Raw genomic sequence first — 20,414 nt, 5'->3', positions numbered from 1 at the left:
GACTGTGTCTCACCCCACTGACTGTGTCTCCCCACTGTCTCCGTCTCCCCACTGTCTCCGTCTCCCCACTGTGTCTCCCCACTGACTGTGTCTCCCCACTGTCTCCGTCTCCCCACTGTCTCCGTCTCCCCACTGTGTCTCCCCACTGACTGTGTCTCCCCACTGTCTCCGTCTCCCCACTGTCTCCGTCTCCCCACTGTGTCTCCCCACTGACTGTGTCTCCCCACTGACTGTGTCTTCCCACTGACTGTATCTTACCCACTGACTCCGTTTTACCCACTGACTCTGTCTCCTCACTGACTCTGTCTTACCCACTGACTGTGTCTTACCCATTGTCTCTGTCTCCCCACTGACTATGTCTCACCCACTAACTCCGTCTCACCCACTTACTGTGTCTCACCCACTGACTGTGTCTCACCCACTGACTGTGTCTCACCCACTGACTGTGTCTCCCCACTTACTGTGTCTCACCCACTGACTGTGTCTCACCCACTGACTGTGTCTCACCCACTGACTGTGTCTCACCCACTGACTCCGTCTCACCCACTGACTGTGTCTCACCCACTGACTCTGTCTTACCCACTGACTCCATCTTACCCACTGACTCTGTCTTACCCACTGACTCTGTCTTACCCACTATCTCTGTCTCACCCACTGTCTCTGTCTTACCCACTGTCTCTGTCTTACCCACTGACTGTATCTTACCCACTGACTCCGTTTTACCCATTGTCTCTGTCTCCCCACTGACTCTGTCTTACCCAACAGTGGAGTGTTTGGCTGTGAATGCTATGCTCAGGTTTGAATGCTCAAGCAAAGCTAGCAAATGAGCAGGACATAGAGAAACGTTTTCATTACTCTGATATTTTATGGCCTGGTTGGCAAAGGCAGAGTTATCATAGTAAGAAGACCCAGCGCTCGGCACGCTCTTGGTTAATTCACACTTAACAGCATACCTCGGATATCTTTCATATTTTATTTTTACCCTACAGTACTGGGGACTGAACCCAGGACCTTGTGCATGCTAAGCACTCCCCCAATGAGCTATGCCCCATTGGTCCAGTGTCACACCTGACACATAACAGATATTCCTGAATTAAATAAGTTAATAAATATCACACCAAAGATAACAGTAATAACATCAGCTCCCAACTAATGGCAGCCACAATATACCAAGTACTTTCTATGAGCACTTCAGGTAGTTTTTGCATTTATAAGTTAGGAAAATTACATGACAGATGTTATGTCCACATTTTTCACATAAGAAAATTAAGTCAGAGAAAAATTAGGTAATTTCACCAAAATTACACAGCCGGCTATGGATGAGCCAGGGTTAGATTACAAGCTGAGCCATCTCTGAGGGGCATTTTCTTTCCTCCAAGCCACATAATACATCATCCCAAAACAAGTGTTTCTCATACCTGTGTGTATCCTTATATGTCGCGTTAGCTGACTTGGCTTTTGAAACGTCTTTCCACAGTGTGGACATGAATATGTGAATCCACTCCTGTCAACATTCCGGTTATAAGACCTGGTTCCAGACACCCTAGTGTGACAGAGGAAGGTGCTCATTAGATTATCTCCTTTACATTACAGGTTCACAGTGAAAACACTGCCAGGCGGCCAGCGGGCGGGTCATGCAAACAGGTTCTAGAGGTCAGTCGTGCCCACACACACCCTAGTTTTGTGAATTCAGTATCATGAACTTCATTTTTTCTATGTCTATTGAAAAGAGAAACTTGGTTTTTGCAGGTCCAGACACTGCAGTTGGCAGGCACGGGCTCTGCCTGCCATGGTCAAATATGGAGACACTGGCAGGTATGATTTCCATGGGGACACTAACTGCACACCACCTCCTGCAGTCTGCTTGCTTTCCTAGTGTATGGACTCTGATGATTTCCACTTGGAACTCCCACAACCTGGCCAACCCTCTGAACTCCAGCCCTGGACGGTGGCTCTGTTGGCCTGGCCTCGTGACTGGCTGGCCAGAAGCTCCAGCCTGACCCATCCAACAAAGTACTCTGATTCTTTCCAACCTGCCCCTTTCCACATCAGGACCCAGAGGCTCCTAAGTGTACAGATTTGAAACTCAGAAGTCAACAATGGATCCTTCAAGACCCTCTCCAAGTCACCGGCTTTATTATGAAACACCCCTCTCAACTTCCAGCCACCTTCTCATAACGGACAGCACTGTCCTTTCCCAGTGGCCTGGTCAGCCTTGGCCTGTGGGTAAAGTCTTCTAAGGGCCACCCTCAGGGATGAGAACCCTGACTCCTGGGACAGTGGCCTCCCTCACACCCCCATGCCTGCCCTCTGCAGGGGCACGCACCACCCTGGCCGCCTTCCTGCTCTCAACCCAGGAAGCTCGGGCTAGGATTCTGCATGCCCTCCCGGCAGGCTGGCTGCCCTTTGTGTGGTCCTGCCCGTTCCTTCAAATGCCCTCCTTAGGAGACCTGGTCAAAGAGCTGCCTCACTCTGATCAGACGACCTGACGGTGCTCACCTTGACTGACCCCTTCACGTGGTCCTACTAAAGGACAGCTCCCTGAGGACACAGCCTCAGCTGCCTGGTTCATCCCTCAATCTGCAAAGACCTAGAAGCTAGGGCTGCCTAGGTGTAATTACCACCTGGACATCCCCAGTCACCTCCAAAACCTTTAGAAGAAACATCAAAAACACCAATGCTAAGCCTCATCTGAGTAACACGCTAATAGTAGTGAATGCATCGTAAAAGCAGCAGATCAGCCCACAAACGCAGAGCCGGACCTGTTCTACAGCTTTTACACCATGGCTGGCACCTCCCACTGACCTTCCCAGTGACCTGCACTACCGTGGACCTGAACCAGGTGTACGGAGCAGTGGTCTGGTGCCACACTGTCATGTGGTCTCACTTGGGGCACAGTATGTACTTCTCATCCATCATGGCAAAGAAGGCCAGGTTCAGAATTCTACCAAGCTCAAAGGACAGTCCATACCTAACTTTATAGTGAGTCTTCACATGGTCCTTCAGCTCTGCTGAGGTCTCAAACTCCTCCTTGCAGGACTTGCAGGTGTGGCTACGGGTGTTCGCCAGCTCCCGCCGGTGCTCCTCCAGGTGGATGGCCAGCTGGCTCTGCAGCGTGAACTCATCCCCACACTCCGAGCAGATGAGGTTCTGGAAGAAGAAATGCAGCTGTGAGCGGGACAGACACTGCCAAGCCACTGCTCCCTAATAGACCTGGCACCTGAACAGTCAATAGACACACATTCTTCCCTCCTAGCAAACATTATTTTTATATCTCAAATAATCCACTGTCCAGATTTGAATGGATAAAAATCATCTTTATTGGAAGAGAAAGACTAGAAAAGGATGGGGAAACAACACAATTTTTAAGACAAATGAACTCTATACCCATGTGGCTTCAACAGCTAGCATTTGAGCCACCTGTTCCCAAAACCTCAAAGGAACAGAATGACTTCAACCTGCAACAGGGCCAGGAGAGAATTCAAGGACAGACTGTGCTTTAGCATACCACTTAAACAGAACAAAGACTCAGGAGTTTCAAATGGAGACACTACATCCTCTGTTCAGTGTGATCTACAGGCACAGTTGATCTTGAATTGCCCTGCGTGTGTGCCAGGAAACAGGCTAAAATACAGGACAGCACAAGCCCACCGCCAAAAAAAAAAAGACTAAGGATCTGAACTGACCACCAGGCACAGTGGTGTGCACTGTAATCCAGCTTCTGAGAGTCTTGAGGCAGGAGATCACAAGTTCAAGGCCAGTCTGGGCAATTTAGCAAGACGTTGCTCAAAACATTTTTTAAAAGGGCTGGGTATGGGGCATAGAGGTAGAATGTTCCTGAGTTCAACCCCTCATACCAAAAAGAAAAACACTGAGTTAACTGTATTTGGGTAATCTTTAGTAATGCACCTCACCTGCTGGGGGATTGCTGGTGCTATTGCTACTGCTGCTCCAATGCAGCTGGCCGGCACTAGCCCACACAAGCCGCAGGTAAGTCCACCTTCCCTGCAGTGTGCTGGGGACAGGCTGCAGTAGCCTGGGAGACCATGACAAAACCCAATCTGCTGGGATCGTCGCAGAAGATGCACTGTGGTACAAAGCCAGTGCTCGGCAGCCACGCCAGTGGCCCTCAGCCTGGCACAGGCTCCAGTCATGTACCCACATGCAGTTCCATAATATATCATTTCCTTAAATGATTTATGCTAGTATTTATAGTCCCTCCAAACAAACTGTCCAAACATGAAAAAGTGAGTTTAATCTGTCAATGAACATAAGTGGTTACTTCCAAATTAAAAGAAAAAAAAAATTGCATTTCTCGGGCTGAGGCTGTAGCTCAGAGGCAGAGTGCTTGCCCAGCAATGTGTGAGGCGCTGGGTTCAATCCTTAGCACCATATACAAATAAAATAATGGCATTTCATCCATCTACAACCACAAAAAAAATTTTTTTTGAAATTGCATTTCTCTCCATTCAAATTTCTTCTAATTACTGTGGATATCGTTTTGTAAATGTATGCAAACCTTGTTACAATCAGGCCATTGTAACTGATCCTACCTAGAATTATGCTTCAGGAAATGACAAGGATGAATAAAATACTTTGAGCAGTCCAACAATGATTTAAACTTAAATGACTTTAAATTAGCATTATTATGTAATAATTGAAGAAAATAATTAATTACTAGGTTGTTAGTGATGTGCTGATAATAAAGAAAATTTACTCTAGGATCTTGCCAAAAAGGAAGCAATTATCTATATCTTCCCTTACTGCATCTCTATAGAAAAGGCCTGCCCTCTTCATCCCTGCATGCCGGGCAGAAGGAAATGCTCATCCTCGTAACAAAGATCCCCCACGTCTCTCTTTCAAAGTACAAAGCTGAACTTGACCCTCACATCTACCCTCCCGGCCTTACTCTCTCATGCTCTGCTCACATCCGTCCTCTTCACTAGCTGCTGTACCAAAGGACCAGGGGTACATATCTCAGGGACTGTCTCCATGGATACTGTCAGATGTTCCTCAGAAGCATCTGATGACTCCACAAGAGCAGAGCAGACAGTGCTGGGGAGGCAGGGGAGCACAGGGAGAGTGAGGGGGACAACAGATCCAGTCACGTTTTTATGTATGTACAGACACACCACACGTCCATTCTGTATTGTGAAAACGCTGGCGTGTGCCCGATTCACTGGGCTGGAAAGCAGGACTGAGCTTCCCTGGGTCAGAGCCAAGATGGGCTACACTGTCCCTCTGCTCTCCACCCAGCATTCCAAAGGAGCCAGGACCTTCCTCCAGCTCTGCACTTGGGCCACACCTGAGGAAGTCCCAGGCAGGAGAACCAAAATGCATGCACAGCACAGGGACCACAGCCCTCACTTCGAGATATTCTCCGCACTAGAGAGAACACCAATCTCCCTAGAAACAGACTGTTGAGGTAACAGTGATGATGCTGAGTGGCCAGCAGGTCACCAGGGCAAATGTACAGTATCCAGATCAACCTCAGCCTGCTCAAGATGGGCATCTGTAAGGAGCCAGAGCATGCAATCTGCACAGGTCGCGCTCCCTGCCGCCCAGGCCCCTGGCTGGGCAGCCACCTTCACCCACCTGAGCCCCAGGGCCTCCCCTTTCTAGGCTGCAAGCCCCTGGGCCACACTGCCCTTCCCTGCCCAGCTTTCCCAGCAGCCATTCTCGCTCTCCAGAAGCACCCACCTCTGGACTTCAGATGGTACCCGCAGCCCGAGACCCGAGATCAGAACACAGAAAGCTGCCCTCGTGGCATCCTGGGCCCTCTCCATGTCACTGTTCACTGCAGCACTGCCCAGACAGCACAGGTGCGTGCACAGCCCCCAGGAGCAGGTGTGTCTGAGTGTGCTACGCGTGGGAGCCTGTGGCAGCCCCTTACAGGAAGTGATGACTCAGTGAACACTGAAGCTCAACAATAAAGTGCCTTCAGGAAATCATCCCTAAGTGACTGGAGCTGTGCTCACTCTCTTGGCTGACTTCTCGAGTTTGAGATTTATTTTGATAGACTACTGGCCACTCTGGATTTCAGACTACTCCTTTCAATAGAGCTCTATGGAAACATCAGCCTACGGTGTTCTAAGAGTGTAGCACCTACAGCTAAAAGGTGAACCATGTTCCTAAGAACGTATGTTCAGGTATAGTAAGAAAAGCTATTTTAAGTCAATTTTCTGAGGTAGAGCACACGCAAAACCTGCCCCTTTTATGAGTAGCTTTCACTGCTGCACTGGATCCCTTCTGTGGTCTGTGCTGACCCCAGGAAGCACTCAGAGTGCCACTCCCAGAGCTTCCAGGCACAGCCCCCAGACAACAGCAAAAGGAACCCCAGCAAATGGAGTGGACAGGAAGGACTGCAAGCCCCACTTTGAATGAAATCATAGCAAATTTTGAAAAGCATCTCCAAAGAACACAGAGCATGAAAGTTCTGCTCTTGACCTGTGCAGCCACACTGGGCTAAGAGAAGTACAGCTGCCCACCCAAGCTCTACCTCATCACCTGCACATGGCTGGGATATAGCTCAGGGGTAAAGCACTTGCCTAGGACATAAGAGGCCCTGGGTTCCACCTCCAGCATCACACACACACAAAAAGAGTTGATGGCTCCACCTACAGTAATGACCGAATCAGAAAATCAGACACTCATCAGTGACCTGTGGATTAACTGAGATTATTTAAAAATAACTATTAGAATTTGGAAATCTGTATAAAACTAGTTCTAGTTCTAGTGTCATGGGACACTAGTTCTAGTTCATGGGAAGGCAGTACTAAGAGAAAAGTTCATTGCATGGAGTTCATCCTTACAAGAAGAAAAAGTCAACAAATAAATGACCTCACACTACATCTCAAAGCCCTAGAAAAAGAAGAACAAATCCACACCAAAAGCAGTAGAAGACAGGAACTAATTAAAATCAGAGCTGAAATCAATGAAATTGAAACAAAAGAAACAATTGAAAATTTTGGGGAAAAAAGTTGGTTCTTGAAAAAAAATAAAATAATATTGATAAACTCTTAGCCATGCTAATGAAGAGAAGAAGAGAGAAAACTCAAATTACTAACATCTGTGATGAAAAAGGAACTACATGACCGACACTACAGAAATAGTCAACAATTAGAAGTCATTGTGAAAACTTGTACTCCAATAAAATAAAAATATTGAAGGCAGACAAATTTCTAGAGTCATATGATTTGCCCAAACTGAATCAGGAAGATATACACAAGTTAACAGATCAATTTCAAGCAATGAAACAGAAGCTGCCATCAGAAGCCTACCAACCAAGAAAAGCCCAGGACCTGATGGATACACAGCCGAGTTCTACAAGACCCTTAAAGAATAACTAATACTAACACTCCTCAAATTATTTCACGAATATAAAAAGAGGCAGCACTTCCAAACTCAATCTATAAGGCCAATGTCACCCTGATTCCAAAACCAGGCAAAGACACATCAAAGAAAGAAAACTTCAGACCGATGTCTCTAATGAACATAGATGCAAAAATTCTCAATAAAATTCTGGCAAATCAAATACAAAAACATATCAAAAAGATCATGCAACACGATCAAGTGGGGTTCATCCCAGGGACGCAAAGTCATCTCAGCATACGGAAATCAATAAATGTAATTCACCACATCAATAGACTTAAAGATAAGAATCAAATGATCATCTCAACAGATGCAGAAAAAGCATCCGACAAATACAGCACTCTGACGTGTTCAAAACACTAGAAAAACTAGGGCTAACGGGAACATATCTCAACATTGTAAAAGCCGTCTATACTAAGCCCCAGGCCAACATCATTCTAAATGGAGAAAATTTGAAGGCATTCTCTCTAAAAACTGGAACAAGACAGGGATGCCCTCTTTCACCACTTCTATTTAACATAGTTCTTGAAACTCTAGCCAGAGAAATTAGACAAAAGAAACTAAAGGGATATGGATAGGAAAAGAAGAACTCAAGTTATCATTATTTGCCAACAATATGATTCTATGCCTAGAAGACCCAAAAAATTCCACCAGAAAACTTCTCCAACTAATAAATGAATTCAACAAAGTAGAGGATATAAAATCAATATCCATAAATCAGAGGCATTTCCGAACATCAGTGACAAATCCTTTGAAAGAGAAACTAGGAAAACTACCCCATTTATAATAGTCTCAAAAAAATAAATAAATAAATAAAATACTTGGATTCAACTTAATGAAAGAGATGAAAGACCTCTACAATGAAAACTACAACACACTAAAGAAAGAAATTCAAGAAGACCTTAGAAGATGGAAAGATCTCTCTTGTTCTTGGACAGGCAGAATTAATATTGTCAAAATGACCATACTACCAAAAGCATTACACAGATTTAGTGCAATTCCAATCAAATTCCCAATGACATTCCTCATAGAAATAGAAAAAGCAGTCATGAAATACATCTGGAAAAATAAGGGACCCATATAGCTAAAGCAATCTTTAGCAAAAAGAGTGAAGCAGGTGGCATCACTATACCAGACCTCAAACTATACTACAGAGCAGTAGTAACAAAACAGCATGGTACTGGCACCAAAATAGACTTGTTGACCGAGAGTACAGGATAGACGACACAGAGATAAACCCACACAAATACAGTTATCTCATATTATACAAAGGCACCAAAAACATATTGGAGAAAGGATAGCCTCTTCAACAAATTGTTCTGGGAAAACTGAAAATTCATATGCAACAAAATGAAATTAAGCCCCTATCTCTCACCATGCACAAAATTCAACTCAAACTGGATTAAAGGACCTAGGAATTAAACCAGAGATCCTGCTCCTAATAGGAGAAAAAAAAAAAAAAAGTCATTATATCATTATGTCAGATTAGGCCCTGACTTCCATAATAAGACATAGCTTTAGAGTTAATAGCAAGAATCAATAAATGGTATGAATCAAACTAAAAAGCTTCTTCTCAGCAAAAGAAATAATCAGTGAAGTGAATAGAGAGCCTACTTTTGGGGAGCAAATTTTTACTGCACACATCAGATAGAGCACTAATCTCTAGGATATATAAAGAACTCAAAAATATTAACACCAAAAAAAAAAATAAATAACCCAATCAATAAATGGGCCAAGGAACTAAACAGACATGATATATAATCTATCAACAAATTCATGAAAAAATGTTCAAGAGAAATGCAAATCAAAACTACTTTAAGTTTTCATCTCACTCCAGTTAGAATGGCAGCTATTAAGAATACAAACATCAAAAAGTGTTGGAGAAAGGCACACTCATACATTGCTGGTAGGACGGCAAATTGGTCAATCAATATGGAAAGTGGTATGGAGATACCTTGGAAAACTTGGAATGGAAACACCATTTGACCCAGCTATCCCCCTTCTCAGTTTTTACCCAACATTGATGTTTATAACAGCACAATTCACAATAACTGAACTGTGGAACCAACCTAGGTGCTCTTCAGTAGTTGAATGGATAAAGAAACTGTGATATATATACACAATGGAATATTACTCAGCATTAAAGGAGAATAAAATAATGGCACTTGCAGGTAAGTAGATGGAGTAGGAGAATATCATGCTAAGTGAAGTAAACCAATCCCAAAAAACCAAATGCCAAATGTTTTCTTTGATATGTGGGTGCCAATCCATATGGGGATGGGGGTGGGAGGGTAGTGTGTGAGGAATGGAGGGACTTTAGATAGGGCAAAGCAGAGGGAGCAGAAGGGAGGGGGCAGGGGAATAGGAAAGATGGTGGAATGAGATGGACATCATCACCCCAAGTACATGTATGAAGACACGAATGGAGTGACTCTACTTTGTGTATAACCAGAGACATGAAAAATTGTGCTCTATATGTGTACTATGAATTGAAATGATCAGCATATCAAAGAAAACATATGGCATTTGGGGATTGGCTTACTTATTAATTGAAATGCATTCTGCTGTCATATATAACAAATTAGAAAAAATAAATACATTTTTTTAAAAAAACCTGGTTCATATGTAGCCAGATGCAGTGTTACAAGCCTGTAATCCCAGCAACTCAGGAGGCTGAGGCAGGAGGACAGCAAGTTCAAGACCAGTCTCAGCAAATTAGTGAGGCCCTAAGCAACTTAGCAAGACCCTGTCTCAAAACAAAACATTATAAAAGAGCTGAGGATGGGGCTCAGTGTTAAAGTGCCCCTGGGTTCAATCCCCAACACACACACACACACACACACAAACACCCCAGTCCACAGGTAAAACCCTGCTGACCAGCAGGAGCACTTGGCCCTGAGCTCAGGATAGGACAGTACCTCTTCCTTTTCGTGCAGCATGAGGTGTGCCTTGAGGCTGGCCACCCGGGAGAACTTCTTGTTGCACACGGGGCAGGTGGGGTCGTCCCCATTGTGGGTGCACTTATGGAGAGTCAGGTTGAACTCGACGTTGAACGTCTGCGGACACTGGTCACATCGATGTGGCTATTTGGAGAAAAAAGTAAAGAAGCCACTGAAACCCAACCTTTCCACAAATACTTGTTCAATTAGTGTTTCTAAACAGCAGCCAGCACCAATCCAGACCTTTTCCAAACACTTCTCAGCTGCACAGGGACCTGTGTCAATAGATCCAGAGGGACACAGCAAAGCCACTGGCAGGACAGCAAGGATGGCAGAACAATGGCCCACACAGACAGCACTGGGGGTGAAGTGCCTGCAGATGTGCCAGTCACAGTCTCAGCACTAGATAAGGAGAAGCTCCAGCCCAGCAGGCAGCACCTCCCCTTCCTTTCTGAGCACTCACGCTGCCAACAGAGCCACCTCTAGCACAGTAAGCCACACTTGCCTTCCCAGACTGCCAGAGCTCTTCCCAGGGACACAGTTCCCCCAGGGGCCACAGAGTCCGACTGAGGTGCCAGAACCCAACTTTCCTCTGCGCCACACCGAGCTCGGCCAGAAGAGCCTGAGGCAGCCCTCCCACGGCCCAGGACGACCCAGGATCCTGGTCCCCACAGTTCACCAGCTTACACTGCCCTACCACGAAAGAATCAGCAACCACTTTTTAGCTGTGACCACCACTACCACCCCAACCGTCAGGCAAATCCTTCCATGACTACACAGAATCCTTGGCACACCCACAAGGGGATGGTACAGGGGCTGGGTTGTAGCTCAGTGGCAGAGGGCATGCTTACCATGCATAGGCCCTGACTCAACCCCACCCACCAAAACCGACCAACCAACCAATCAACCCACCAGGCGGTGTTGCTCCTGCTAGAACTCAAAAACATCGGGATGCAATCCAGGCCTGACAATGCACACCGTAACCCCAGCTACTCAGTCTGAGGCAGGGGGACCACAGTTGCACGGCCAGCCTGGGCAACTTGGAAAGACCCTGTCTCAAGTTTTTAAAAAGCACTGGGATATGGCTCAGTGCTTACCTCAATGTTCAAGGCCCTAGTTTCAATCCTCAATATTGCAAAAATCAATGAATCAATCAATCAAACATCTAGAATGCCTTTCAAAAGCACATAGGGTAAAATTTCCTGCTGCAGAAAAATATTTAAAATACACCAAATCTGCACTTAGTCACATTAGATATTGAAACTACAGAAAAAAGTCATATTTAATAAATAAATTGTTCACTTATAAATAACTTCGATACACTCATTCACTATGACAATCTCTTAAAAAGATGCCAAAATGTTTAGACAATATAAATGTTCTATGACTCAGGAACCTGATTTTAAGAAGTCTTCCTTTACATTTCGATTCTCACCAGCCCTCCAGCTTCAGGCCCACATACCTTGTCATTCCGCTCATGATCCCTCATGTGGCGCTGGAACTGAGCCTCTCTTGGGAAGGACAGCAGACAGATCTCACATTTGTGGAAGTTTGGAGTTGGACAGTCATCATCAATGTTCTCCGAGTTCAGTGGTAAAATCCCATCTACACAATTGTGTACATACAGACAATAAATACCAGGTGTTATTCTCATTACATAAACAAAATTAAATTACTTGATTATTATTTAAAGACCAACCTATACCAGAGATTTACAAAAGATGCACAAATTTTTTACAATGAACTTGTTTTAAAGTTAGAAATGAGCAATTTGAGATAGCTGACATACAAGATAAGAGAATTATCCTAAGATTTCTAGAAACCTGCAACTAGTTTCCTGTGACTTGAAACCATGCATGCTGGTCTCGAAGGCTGCTATGGTTTGGATGTGAGGTGTCTCCAAAAGTTCATGTGTGAGACAGTGCATGAAGGTTTAGAGGAGAAATGATTAGGTTATAAGAGCCTTGACCCAATCATCGAGTGAATCCCCTAACAGGGATCACCTAAGTGGTAGCTGAAGGTGGGTAGAGTGTGGCTGAAGGAGGTGGGCAGTGGGGATGTGTCCTTGGGTATATATTTTGTTTCTGGTGAGTAGAGTGTCTCTGTGTGTCTGTTTTGTCTGTCTCTATGTGTCCCCTTTCTGGTCACCATGTGAGCTGCTTTCCTCCACCACACTCTTCTGCATGATGTTCAGCCTCACCTCGGGCCCCGAGGAATGGAGCCCACTAGCTATAGATTGAGACCTCTGAAACCATAAGCCCCCAGATAAACTTTTCCTCCTCTAAAATTGTTCTTGGCAGGTCTTTCAGTCACAGCACGAAAAAGCGGACAAAGGCCATAATGAAGCTTCTTAAACTTCACGGACCCACTTAATTTCCTTTTAATCCCTAGGGACCATAAAGCAGTCACCTCTAAATCACCTTGAGAGGCATCAATAATCCACACTGTTTTTTCAATCACTCAGTAAAGCCAAACTCCAGCAGAAGCATAAAGCCTTTAGATGCTAATTCTACAATTTGACCTATCTCTAAAAACTGCTGCAAAGCAAGATTAAGTCAAAAAGAAAAGGCTCTGTCCTCTCAGAGGGCCAGCGTCCAGGCAGTTAAGGGAAGCGGCAGCTTAGCCAATCCTGCTCTCACCAAGCCTCCTATGAAGTCGCTCAGGTAAAACTATAAACTTTAAGGTAGCCTCCAGCAAGAATAAATACAGCAAAGAATATCCAAGAGTAATCACAAGATTTGTCAAGAATGTCACAAATCCCCACTACTCTTCTCTAAGATAAGTAAATATACTCCAAGTCTTAAAATTAGGATATAAATACATAAAGCACCTGAACTGCATAGGGACTAAATACATCCCATGCAACTCTGCATCAAATTTGATTCCAAAAATTGGGATCTGAGACAACTTGGGTTCAGGAGTGGCTCTGCTCCTTCAGAGATGGGACAGTTCAAGCATGACACCTTTCTCACAGCCCTGCACACTCCTATGGGGAGAGGACAACCTCACAGTCCCCTGATGCCAAGCCTCCTGCCCTGGACAGAAACCTGCCTGTTAGCAAGGATAGGAGGTGTGTGCAGCGGAGGTGGGCAGGGGCAGGTGGGGGGACAACAACAACTAACTCTTCTGCAGATCTTTAGGGTAAAGGGCAAAGTCAAGCTTTTAGAAATATTAATGTTCCAGGTGAAAACACTATGTAAAGCAGTATGGAGAATCCTCAGAAAACTGGGAATGGAACCACCATTCGACCCAGTTATCCCACTCCTTGGTTTATATCCAAAGGACTTAAAATCAGCACACTACAGGGACACAGCCACATCAATGTTTACAGCAGCTCAACTCACAATAGCTAAACTATAAAACCAACCTAGGGGTCCTTCAGCAGACGAATGGATAAAGAAAATGCGGTGTGTATACACAATGGAATATTACTCAGCTTTAAAGTGGAATGAAATGATGGCATTTGCTGGTAAATGGATGGAGCTGGAGAATATCATGCTAAGCGAAATAAGCCAATCCCAAAAAACCAAAGGCCGAATGTTTTCTCTGATATGCAGATGCTAATTTACAATGATGGTGGGTGGCTACGGAAAAATAGAGTTACTTTAGGTAGAGGAGAATGGGGGGGCGGGTACAGGGGTAGGAAGGATAGCAGAATGAATCAGACATTATTACCCTCTGTACATATATGACTACACGACCAGTATGATTCTACATCATGCACCACCAGAAGAATGAGAAATCGTACTCCATTTATGTATGATGTGTCAAAGTGCATTCTACTGTCATGTATAACTAATTAGAACAAATTTAAGAAAAGAAATACTAATGATTCAAAAGATCAAAATTTCATACATTAAAAAAAAAAAAAAGGTCCACTGCTGGGTAGATTGTCACATGCCCAGTAATCCCAGCTGCTAGGAAAACTGAGAAAGGACAAAGCAAGCTCTTCACAAGTTCAAGGCCAGCCTCAGGAACTTAAGGGTCTCAGCATAAAAATAGAAAGGGCTGGAGTGTGGCTCAGTGGTAGAACACGTGCACATGGGAGGTCCTAGTTTCAATTCCCAGAAAGTACCACAAAAAAAAAAAAAAAAATTAAAAAGTCTACTGAGGAAGGATTTTACATAAACTTGATTCTATTTATTCTAAACTATGTCCAGATAGAACAAACTGAAATTGTCTGTACTAAACTGTTTATGAATCCACAGGCCCAAATAAAAGGATTTGGGGGACTGCATCAATGGATGTTATTCCCTTCAGAGAAGTCTGTAGTGACGGTAAGAATACTAAGAAGCGGGAAGTACAAATGTGTTTAAATTTGTTTTAAAAATTCAGTAGCATTTTAACCTAAAAGCTAGATACAGCAATAAAAGGGACCCTCAACTAAATTTCTAAAATGCAAAATTAAAAAGCTATCTCCAGATATAGAATAAAATAATTTCCATAGCTGTGATGAAACTTCTTAATGTATTACCAAAGATGATCAGGGATTTAATTGCATCTGACAGATAAGAAACCTAAGAGACATGGAACAATCCATTAAATTTGAAAATGCTTCACTTAAAAACTAAGACATTTCCAGAAAAAAGTATCTTAAGAAGTAAGATTTCCCTTTTTTAACAAAGTTCAAGACATAATAAATGGTGTCTTCAGCAAGTCTCTTCTTTCAAACGGTAATGATATAACATTAATTTGGCTTAAAGACAAAATAATGATTAAAATTAAAGTACGACTGGAGAAGAAGAGAAGCAAGCATGCTTTAGTTTGCACCTGAACATAAATTAAAGCCCAGAGCCCGCTGGACCCGCCTGCCTGGGACACACCTCAGTAGTGTGGCCAGTCCTTCTGCAGGTGGCTTTTCAGCCCAGGCCTCCTCTGGGCTGAGATCTGCTGTCTGTGTGGCCCTGACTCCCTTCTGCTCAGTCCACCCTTCCTGGGCAGTGTTCTAGGCCTAGCAACATCTTTCCTCCATCCTATCTTTAAGGCCATTCCAATTTCGTCCCCAAAGAATCTGTGGTCCACAAAGAGGTCTATTAATGTCTCTTACAGTGTGATGTGGGGTCTTAACCCAGAGGAGGGCCTGGGGGCTGCAGGAGACCCCAGTGTCCTGCTGAAAGGCATGCACACAAGTTGTGCCTAGAGACCTTGTTCCGGGTTCTCTGCAGCCACGGAGGCTGTCAGATCCTTTCAGGGACCAATAAGCTAAGACAGCAGAAATGAATGGCAATCTCACTGTGGCCCACCCTCCTGAAGACCACTGCATCTTCTAATCACAACCAGGATGGGATCCACTGTGTTCCCACACACTCAGTGTGCATCCCCCGTAGGGGACCACCCTCCTCCAACCTCCCCCACCCACCCTGTCCCTGGTGGTCACTACTCTACCCCAGGTCGACTTGGTGCCGGTCCTCTGCACCTGCTCACTTCACTTCAGCGGAGTCCTCCAGTGCCACGCGTCTAACTGCAAATGCCAGGGCTGCTTTCCGCGATGGCCGAGTCACACTCCACTGTGCACGTCAACTGTGCGTCCCTTATGCAGGCTGCATTCTCAAACAGCAGCTACCATAGGAGCCTCGGGGCAGAGGGTCCTAACGTGCCACCAGATGTGCACCTCTGCCACTCCCCTTACACACACACAATCACTGAGCCACTGTCCGACCTGAGAGTCCCTCCAGAGCAGCACTGTTCAGTCTGTGCTCCTGCCCCCGTGACGAGACAGAAGGGACCACTGAAGATTTCGCTGCTGGGGACTGGTATGTCAATTCCTGGACAGTGTTCCCACACACTCATTTGGCAAACAAAAACATGACCATTGGTGGCTTTCATTATTCGCCTTTCTGCTAATATGGGCTCTATATTCACCATCAAGACTAAACAAAAACTACACAGTCATCAGAAAGATTTAAGTAACTTTGACTTTTTAAAAGTAATTTAAAGTCTACTTTTAAAGTTAATTTAACTCTATGAAAATACCGACCTTAAACAGTGTATCTTGGAGTCGGGAAGAACCGTGAGATGATGCTCCCTGAAGCAGCAGGTCCTGAGCCCACCAATAACTTAGAAAGTGTCCATCTCCAAGACGCTCACTTGCTGCTCGAGGACCACCCTCAGTCACATAATGCCACAGCCACCTCCTGCAGCATCCTACGGTCCTGGGCCTAGCAAGCTACCTTCAACTCCTTCTTCTCCCCATGCCAGGCCACCAGGCTGAATCCCTGCCTCTTGTTCCCAACCTAAAGGCACCACACTGGCCTCTTTGGGATATGATGCCATGTTCCAACCAAACCTGCTACATTCAGAGCACAGCAGGGATTTAACTCAAGAAAAACTCTGTGCAGTTAAGATCTCGGTCATCCACAGATCCTTACATGTTCTTAATGTTAAAATGAGAAATAACAGCTCCAAATTCTAAGCAGCCAAGCTAATCCCCAGACTGGCCGACGTTGACTTTGTTTTGAACATGTTTTCTAAAGCACGGCTCCCTTCCTCTCTCTGCTGACACTACACACTACACTGGCTCCTACCCTGTCCCACAGTCCATCCTTCCTCCAGGACACCAGCCTGACCCTGCGGTGTGCTGCCACCCACTCACCCAAGTGTTCTCCATCACCAAGAAAGCCCAGGAGTCTCGGGTTACCATTGCTACTGGAGATCGCTGTCACTTCAGGTGAGCTCTACCATTCCTTCTCTTCTTAATTCCTTTCTACTTTCTCTTTTTCCATTTCTGCTCCTCCTCCCAGACTGGTCAGCTTCCAAAGTCTTTTGCTTGTCTTCTGTAGTGCTGGGATTTGAACCCAGGGCTTTGTACAAGCTGAGCCCTGCCTCAGTGTCCCGCATTGTCATCATCTCCTCCCACCCCCCAGGGCAGGACATCATCAGGTAAAGTTGACTGTTAGTCCTTGCTCCTCAGCGCTGTTTCTCCAGACCTTCACAGACCTGGCAGGCAGCACGTGCCCAACGCCTGATAAATATCTAGAGATGGGAAGAGCTAATGAATTGGGTGTCTGAAGCTCCCGAGACCAATACCTCTAAGAGCTCCTAATTTTAGGCAGCAGGGCTCCTGCCCTCTGTCTCAGGATTCCCCCTTAGAACAGCATTTCCTGCTTTCCTCTCCTGCTAACTCTCTCCAGGAGCCAAGTGAAACCCGCTGCCATGAGAACCTCAGAGGCCAAAACGCTGAGAGGTTTGCAGCCTAAGCACCACCTGAACTTTGTCACCTGTTTTGTCTTTGAACATCTCTGCTCCTAAGTGGGTACTCATGTGGAAATGAAATGCAACACAGAATAATAATCCCCCAAAATAGGGTGAGTCATAGGGTCCCTGCTCTTGTATAGCTCAGAAACTAAGTCCCCAGAAAGACTGAACCACTTGGTCAAAATCTTGCAACCAACCAGTGGCAGAAGGAGGACTGATTTTCAATTACTATTCCAGGCTCCCTCCTGATCAAGCACAGTCCCCTCTCCTCTTGAGCTGACAGCCCAAGACCCCAGTTTCCACCATGCCAGGTATACAGACAGAGACGAATCTGATTTTACCTGCTGGTTGCAGTACCTCAAGGTGCAACCCCAGGCCACACAGGTCTTTCAGCCTAAAAGACTCACAAAAAGCAGTGCCAGAGGGCCCTCGTCAGAAGCTCCAGCATGTACACAAACACTTGTCTTCCAAAACGCCAGTGTCTTCCAAAACGCTGTGATGATGAGCCAGAGCAAAGATAATCAACTGGAAAACTCACACACCAGTCCTCCCAGTACTGGGGAGCTTGTGATCTAACTACAGGCCGCAACCCAGGTGGGCAGTGGACACCCATCCTGTCAGCATTTCTACCTGTGTGAATTCTCTTTTCCTGCCTCGTGCTGCTCTCTTCCCTCTCACTAAGAGATAAAGTGACCTCCTTTGAAATACCTGCTTTTCTACTAGTGAATTTTGATTTCTCAGGAAAACTTTAAATGCAGGTAGATGTATATTCAGGTACTACACACATTACCCAAGTTTAACAAAACCCCAGCATGTTAAATCATAACCAATCAAAACCTGCCAATGTCTACATCTCGCCTTCCAGCTAGAACAAGGAATTCTAGATCCCACCGGAGAGTAGCGGGCCTGGACAATGGCCCAGCGGCATGCTGCTGAGCCTGGTGCTTTCTTAATGATCCCACAGGGGTATGGGGCTCCAAGGTCAATTGGGGGTGCAGGGTTTATATCAAGGGGACAAGGAGCCCACTCAAGAGCTTTAAACAGGGTGTGGCTGTCAAGGTATACCTGAAGAGATCATCCGGGCTGCCATGTGATGGATTCAAGAAGGAGACAACCAGCAGAGATTGGTAAGAAGCTCCACCTTAGAGATGGAAGGATGGAGCAGACTGGAAATACAGTTCTGAGAAAGAGGCTACGAGGCTAGGGTGGGAAGTACTGTGGGGAACAGGAGAAACAACTGCTCTTAGCTTTGGAGCCTGAAAACCCAGTGGACAGTGCTGCCACCTGGTGAGATGGGATGTGCAGGTTCTTGTCAATGGGAGTTCACACTGTCTCTCCACCAAGCCCTTCCCGTAGCAGAGACACTGCACCTTAAATTATTCTTGCTTTGAGGGGTGAGGGCTTCGAACCTGGGGCACTTTACCACTGAGCCATACCCAGAGCCCTTTTTGTTTTTTATTTTGAGACAGGGTCTAAGTTGTTAAAACTGGCCTTGAACTTGCAATCCTCCTGCCTCGGCCCCCTGAGTCTCTGGGGTTATAGGCATGCACCATCATGCCCAGCTTGCACTTTATTCTTGGCATAAGTCATATTAACCAAAAAAAAAAAAAAATGAACAAAATAATGTCAAAGCAAAGCAGCAAAAGGAATGAGAAACCACCAATCATTGATACAAATTCTGACCAGCTACCCAGCTACCTAACACATACCTGTTACATCTGCCAGCATCACTCCCCACAATCCAAAAAGGCGACAATGTATATGAACTTCAATGAAATTCATGGATACCAGGTCCAGGATATCTCCCTAAATTACATGCCTGTTAACTATGTCAAGTGCAGCAGCAATAATAACTTCTGGTTTTCCATGTCTTGTTTCTAAGCTCACGCACTGATCCAAACAATCACCTTTCTCCATAAAAGCTTCAGAGGACACAGGGTCTCATTAAGTTGCTGAGGCTGGCTTTGAACTTGTGACCCTCCTGTCTCAGCCTCCCAAGTCACTGGAAGTACAGGCATGTGCCACCATGCCCAGCTTACACTATTCCTTTGCATCTTCAGATCTGACCTTATTCTGGGTTCCTGAACTTTTGCTCCTAATTCAAGTTCTGTCATGAGCCTGTATTAACTCAAGAAAAGTCTGACACTGAGTCACTAGCCTAAGCAACCGGCTATATGAAGCTCAATGGAAGTCCTGGTGCAACCCACCGCTCCTGTACAAATTCCAGGCATGCATCCTCCCTCCAGCTTATGCAAGGTCTTTTCCACACACTAACAGCCTCTCTGAATGTGCAAACTGTCCTGGGGTGCTTCAGTACCACAGTGGTTGGGACTAAGTACTGGCAGGTATTTCCCAAGTATAGAAATAAATCACAATCACAGCACTCAAGCAGAGCTCCTTGCCTCCAGACCCATTAGCCTTGCACCTCAAAAACACCATGCCACAAGTGGAGTCCCTGTCCAGTAAAATCCAATTGTTCTAATCAAGCTGCAGTGAGGAGAAAATTAAACCCCCATGGCAGAGCAGAGACGAGGGTACATTTGCATCAGTTTTCAGAATCCGAGTTATATCACAAGCATAAACTGAGGAACAGTTCCTGAGACCCACTGTGCGCACTAAGCTCTCGGAGCTCAGGTTCCAGGCAACAGAAATACTCCTGACACCTACTATGTGCCTGCCAAGAATTCTGGGAGCTCGGGCCCGGGCCAGCCCGGCACCTACTAAGTGCAGGATCAGCGCTCCAGGGCACAGGGCTGCGGGCCCGGGTCAGCCCGGCGCCCGCGGCGTGCACGCCCGGCGCTCCCTGAGCTCGGGCGGCTGCGACAGTCCCAGCGCCCGCTGCGCGCACGCCCTGCGCTCCCGGCGCCCTGGGGCTCGGCTGCGGCCCGCGGGTCGCTCCGCCGCGCGGCC

At 45.8% G+C, this 20,414-nt stretch overlaps 1 protein-coding gene across 8 annotated transcripts in view; it reads right to left on the bottom strand.

Annotated features, from left to right (window-relative positions):
* The window catches only part of Znf236 (zinc finger protein 236), an 88,110-nt gene extending 67,728 nt beyond the window's left edge, over positions 1-20,382 (bottom strand). For 5 of the 8 annotated variants that reach the window (XR_007348976.1, XR_007348977.1, XR_007348978.1 and 2 more), the window contains exons 1-5: positions 19,214-20,380; positions 11,773-11,915; positions 10,290-10,454; positions 2,972-3,150; positions 1,419-1,543 (exon numbers count right to left, since the gene is read on the bottom strand). Coding sequence is in view for 4 of the 8 variants with exons in the window: in XM_015499555.2 (XP_015355041.2) it covers positions 1,419-1,543; positions 2,972-3,150; positions 10,290-10,454; positions 11,773-11,915; positions 19,214-19,286 (685 nt within the window). In the remaining 4 variants the exon portion in view is untranslated. Of the gene's footprint in view, positions 1-1,418; positions 1,544-2,971; positions 3,151-10,289; positions 10,455-11,772; positions 11,916-16,287 lie in introns of all 8 variants that reach the window. The other 3 variants (XM_048806668.1, XM_048806670.1, XM_048806669.1) reach the window with 3 other exon arrangements.
* Between the last annotated feature and the right edge of the window lie 32 nt (positions 20,383-20,414).

The sequence above is a fragment of the Marmota marmota genome, unplaced genomic scaffold, assembly GCF_001458135.2.
Source record: "Marmota marmota marmota unplaced genomic scaffold, marMar, whole genome shotgun sequence".
NCBI classification, from domain to species: Eukaryota; Metazoa; Chordata; class Mammalia; order Rodentia; family Sciuridae; genus Marmota; species Marmota marmota.
Note: the sequence above shows the minus strand (reverse complement) of the source record. Positions and strands in the feature narration are given on the sequence as shown.